The 6,000-nt window shown below is 42.4% G+C and overlaps 1 protein-coding gene across 1 annotated transcript; it reads right to left on the reverse strand.

Moving 5' to 3' along the window:
* Positions 1–373: 373 nt before the first annotated feature.
* LOC136524016 (uncharacterized) lies at positions 374–5,712 on the reverse strand. The gene is made up of 5 exons (XM_066517507.1): positions 3,695–5,712; positions 3,304–3,601; positions 1,652–3,225; positions 612–1,291; positions 374–471 (listed from the first exon to the last, which is right to left on the reverse strand). Exons 1-5 carry the CDS (start codon positions 5,710–5,712, stop codon positions 374–376), a joined length of 4,668 nt encoding a protein of 1,555 aa, XP_066373604.1.
* Positions 5,713–6,000: the final 288 nt, after the last annotated feature.

Below are 6,000 nucleotides of genomic sequence, written 5' to 3' on the forward strand. Positions count from 1 at the left end.
CTGTCCACGCGACGAACTACCGAGACAATCACCCTTCCACGTACCGACGAACAGCCCACGCAATCACGCCGTATAGACGTGAAGGCACAAACTGGGTGAACCGCAGTTCGGCGTTCTACAACTCCCTCAGGAATCGAAAGAACAAGTTTGCAAGCCTCTCAAGACTCACGCATAAACAAAACTCCACGAGTTTGTGTATTCTGAATTCAGCTAATCCAAATCTGACCTTTCATTGTCTAGTACAAGATATATATAGAGATAGGGACGTTCAACTTGGAGTAAATGGCAGCATGCGCATGCACCAATGGATTTCGTGGCTGGTTCGCGCATCTTTTCAGCTTCTGATAGCAGTTACTAAAATGAGCATAACTCTTTATTGGGACGTCGAAATAATGAGCCGTTTGATGGGCTGGAAAGTAGACTTGAAGACGCTTCCATCCACATATAGAACACCGTCTAACTCCTTGTATTCTGTCCACGGTGATGCTTGGAATTCGTATCATGTATCAGTCATCTAGCTTCTGGTTGCATTTCCATGCAAAGGTGATGAACCACCATTTTATTCTTGCACACCATAGGCTTCTTGGTTCAAATGTCCAGAGGCTTGAATCCATCTTCATCCCATGTTGGTTCATACACTCCATCATTCCTAAGGACATTGGAACAAGAACTCAAAAGCATAGGCTCATTCAACATAAACTGATTATTAAACATAAGGTTAGCGTTCACCTGAGAATGAATTTCCTTCTCCAATTGTTTAGCTCTACTTCTTGTAATTGGACCAGCTATATCAAGTGGAGTTTCATTTGAAGATGAGTGAATGCTAGGAATGTCCTCATTAGCCTCCCCCTCTTGAGAAGGAGTCGTCCTCGACTCAGGCTCACCAACAAATGGAAGCAAGTCTTTGACATTGAATGTTGTACTCACATTGGAATATTCAGGTGGCAGCTCAATTTTGTAAGCATTATCATTTATCTTGTGTAAAACCTTGAACGGACCATCACCCCTAGGAGATAACTTACTCTTGCGCTGTTGGGGAAATCGATCCTTGCGTAGATGCAACCACACGAGGTCTCCGGGCTGGAATGTAACCTTCTTCTTACCTTTGTTCGCTTGCTTTGCATATTGTGCTGATTTCTTCTCGATATTCCTTCTTGTCTCATCATGTAGCTTCTTGAGAAAATCTGATCTCTTTGCTGCATCCAAGTTAACTTGTTCCTGTAATGGTAAAGGCAAAAGATCCATGGGAGTATGCGGTTTAAACCCATAAACAATTTCAAATGGACAAAAGTTTGTTGTGGAATGGACTGCCCTGTTATAAGCAAATTCAACATGTGGAAGGCATTCTTCCCACTGCTTCAAATTCTTTTTCAACACAGCACGCAACATGGTGGACAAGGTACGGTTGACAACTTCAGTTTGCCCATCGGTTTGCGGATGACAAGTGGTGGAAAATAACAACTTTGTACCAAGTTTAGCCCATAATGTCTTCCAAAAATAGCTTAGAAATTTTGTATCCCGGTCTGAAACAATAGTCCTTGGTACTCCATGTAAACGAACGATCTCCCTGAAAAACAAATCAGCAATGTGTGAAGCATCGTCGTTCTTATGACATGGAATAAAATGTGCCATTTTAGAGAATCGGTCAACAACAACAAAGATAGAATCCCTCCCCCTCTGAGACCGAGGTAACCCCAAAATAAAATCCATGGATATATCTTCCCAAGGTACATTCGGAACTGGTAATGGAGTATAAAGACCATGGGGATTAAGGCGGGACTTAGCTTTCAAGCAGATTATGCAGCGTGCAACATGTCGCTGGACATCACGTCGCATATGTGGCCAAAAGAAATGATCGGAGAGCATGTCCAATGTCTTTTTGACGCCAAAATGACCAGCTAAGCCACCAGCATGTGCTTCCTGCAAAAGAACTTGACGAATCGAACAGGCTGGAATGCATAGTTTGTTAGTCCGAAATAAAAAACCATCATGCACATAATACTTGTCCCAGCCTTTTCCAGCAATGCAATGAGAGAAAGGTTCTTTAAAATCAGAATCAACTGCATAGAGTGTTTTAATGGATTCCAAACCAAGCACTTTTGTATCTAATTGTGTAACCAAACCACATCTCCGTGATAAGGCATCGGCAACAATGTTATCTTTTCCACGCTTATGTTTTACAACATAGGGAAATGTTTCAATGAACTCAATCCATTTAGCATGTCTACGGTTCAGTTTGCCTTGACTTTTTAGATATTTCAAAGCTTCATGATCAGAATGGATGACAAATTCTTTAGGTAACAAATAATGGTGCCAAACTTCCAAAATGCGAACTAAGGCATAAAGCTCTTTGTCATAAACCGAGTAATTCAGATGTGGACCATTTAGCTTTTCAGAAAAGTAGGCAACAGGTTTACCTTCTTGCAGCAGTACACCTCCTATGCCAATACCACTTGCATCACATTCGATCTCAAATGTCTTACCAAAATCTGGAAGTTGTAGCAGCGATGCTTCACAAAGCTTTGTTTTCAGCTCATTGAAGGCTTGGTCTTGTTCATCACCCCACTTGAATGGAACATCCTTCTTTGTCAAATTATTGAGGGGTGCAGCGATGGTGCTGAAATCTTTGACAAAACGCCTGTAAAAACCTGCAAGACCATGAAAACTTCGAACTTGACTCACATTTGTAGGTGTAGGCCAATCCTGTATTGCTTTAACCTTCTCTTCATCAACCTGAATACCATCTGCAGAAACAACAAAGCCAAGGAAAACAACACGGTCTGTGCAAAAGGTGCACTTAGCAATGTTGCCATACAATTTCTCTTCCCTCAAAACAGCAAGTACTTGACGGATATGATCAAGATGTTCATCAAATGATTTGCTATAGATCAGAATATCATCAAAATAAACAACTACAAACTTGCCAATGAAAGCTCGTAAAACATGGTTCATTAAGCGCATAAAAGTTGAAGGAGCATTTGTCAAGCCAAATGGCATCACAAGCCATTCATAGAGACCAATTTTAGTTTTGAACGCTGTTTTCCATTCATCACCAAGTTTCATGCGGATTTGATGATAGCCACTACGCAAATCAATCTTGGTGAAAATGATGGAACCACTCAATTCATCTAACATGTCATCAAGTCGTGGAATGGGATGGCGATATCGAACAGTTATAGCATTGATAGCACGACAATCAACACACATGCGCCAAGAGCCATCTTTCTTTGGAACTAAAAGAACGGGAACAGCACATGGTGATAAGGATTCACGAACATACCCTTTGTCCAAAAGCTCTTTTACCTGTCGCTGAATTTCCTTTGTCTCTGTGGGATTGGTGCGGTAGGCTGGACGATTTGGAAGAGAAGCACCTGGTACCAAATCAATTTGATGCTCAATTCCACGGAGTGGAGGAAGTCCAGCTGGTATCTCATCAGGAAAAACATCTTCGAAGTCCTGTAAGAGATCAAGAACAACACTAGGCAGCGATGAAGGTAAATCGTTAGTTGAAAGTAGGACCTCCTTGTGCAAGAGCACAAAAAATGGGGCTGTGGTGTTTCTCACTTCTCTCATATCACTCTTGCTCACAAAGAGACACTCAGTGTGGCGTGGCTGTTTAGGATTGGCAGGAGTCTTTATGTGGCTGGATGGGTTAGAACTCTCTCCCTTACTTGTGTTGGGGATCTCACTCAATTTTCTTTTGTCAGATTCCTCTCTTTTCTTGCGAGCCATATCTGAAGCATGTATCTCCTCTGGAGATAATGGAATAAGAACCACCTTCTTGTCATTGTGAATGAAAGTGTGTTTGTTAGACCGTCCAAAATGCACCGAATCCACATCAAATTGCCATGGCCGACCAAGCAGCAAATGGCATGCTTGCATGGGGACAATATCACAATCAACCTCTCCATGATAATCACCAATGGAAAATGACAAACGAATCATGGCTGAAACCTTAACTGTCCCAGAATTATTCAACCATTGCATATGATATGGATGTGGATGGCGACGTGGCTGCAAACCAAGCTTCTCAACAAGCAAAGCACTAACTATATTATTGCAGCTCCCACCATCTATGATGAAACGGCACACTTGTCCTTTCACTTTGCATCGGGACTGAAACAAATTATGGCGTTGTCCTTGTTCAGCAGCAACAAACTGAGTGGAAAGAACTCTCCTAACCACCAAAGAAGGAGATGGTGTATTCATTGTAGAAGGCTCCAAATCAGGAAAATCAGCAAGCAACTCATCAAAATCAGCACTAGTAATCTCGTCAGAAGATGGAGAAATAATATCTTGTAGCATGTTATTGTGAGCAAAAGGTGGAATAGGTTGAATGGCTAAACAATTCAGACCTAGCTCAAATGTACCATCCTCTGCTGAATACTCACAAGTGTCAAGATTAAGATCTGCAAATACATTGGTAAACTCGTCCTCCTCTTCACTTTGTGAATCATACGAACCATCAGCAAGTGCAATAATAGTACGACGATTGGGACATTCAGCTTGCTTATGCCCATGACCACCACACTTAAAACACTCAATCTTGCTTGTCTTGTGTTGGGTGGCTGCAGTAGAAGAAGTGGGCTGACTTGAACTCACAGCTTTACCTTTCACATCCAATTGTTTGGAAGAAGTTGGAAGATATCTATTTGCTCCACGAGATGAGGATTTGGGCGTTGCAGCTCCTTGCTGTTGGAATTGAGGCGTGACATCCCCTTGCTGTTGGGAATGACGCCATGAAGCATTGTATTTGTAAGACGTAGCAATTTGCCTTTCAGCCCTCTTTGCAAAATGAACCAACTCGGTGAGACATGTGTAGTTTGTCATATCCACTTTATCAGCAATGGGTTTATTGAGGCCAACCAGAAACCGAGCCATTGTGGATTCCTCATCTTCAGTTATCCCTGTACGAAGTACACACATTTCCAATTCTTGAAAATATTCATCAACACTGCGAGTACCTTGCACAAGACGTTTCAGCTTCAAATGTAGATCACGAGAATAATATGCAGGAACAAAACGACGTCTCATTTCCCTCTTCATGTCTTCCCAAGTTATACGATCATGCCCAACTCTATGATATTCAGTACGGATCTGATTCCACCAAGTTATGGCATAGCCTTTGAACTCAATGGCTGCAAGCTTTGCCTTCTTTTCAGCAGGGTATTCATACAAATCAAATATTTGCTCCACTTTGGTTTCCCATTCAAAATAATCATCAGCATTCTCCTTGCCGTTGAATGGAGGAATGGACACTTTAACCTTGCTCAAACCATCATCATTGTGACGTTGTTCATGATGACGCCGACGGTGATCACCATAACGACCACGGGCTCCAAAACGGCCAAAGTTGTCACCACCATGATCATCATATCCACCACGGCGACCATAAGGATCACCTCCATGTTCAGCACTATAATCTGAATGCGTTTCAACATCAAAATCAGTAGGATCACCAACAGGAACACGTCGTGCACGACCAAAACCAGCAGCAAATCCTCGGCCACGGCCACCACCACGGCCACCAGCACCGCCACCGCCATGATGATCATCATCCTCATTATCATGAGGTGGAGGTTCCCCACGCTGTTGCTGAATGGATTGCTGAAGTTGTTGCATTCCTTGCATCAATTGACGCATTTGTTCACGCACCTCCTGAATCTCTTGAGCAGAAACAGTATGGGAAAGAGAGTCTTCATCATCAGCCATGTTAGTAACAAGGAGACAAAAATAATAGGACAATGAATATGTGGAATCACTCCCTGACCACTTACAAAACAAGTTCTTTCTCTCCCTGAAAAGAGCAAGAACCGGGGCTGCAATCTGTAGTGGAAGAGTGAAGAGACTACGGTGCAACAGCTCACGGTGCTTTTAAGTGGAGCTTGGTGGGGTAATATGTAAATGGAATGCACTGAAATGTAGTAATGCAAAACCGAATAATAATCCAAGAACTCAAGTCTAAGTTGCTGAATATAAAGGAAAAGATGCTCAAAGAAA

Source organism: Miscanthus floridulus, chromosome 18, assembly GCF_019320115.1.
Source record: "Miscanthus floridulus cultivar M001 chromosome 18, ASM1932011v1, whole genome shotgun sequence".
NCBI classification, from domain to species: domain Eukaryota; kingdom Viridiplantae; phylum Streptophyta; class Magnoliopsida; order Poales; family Poaceae; genus Miscanthus; species Miscanthus floridulus.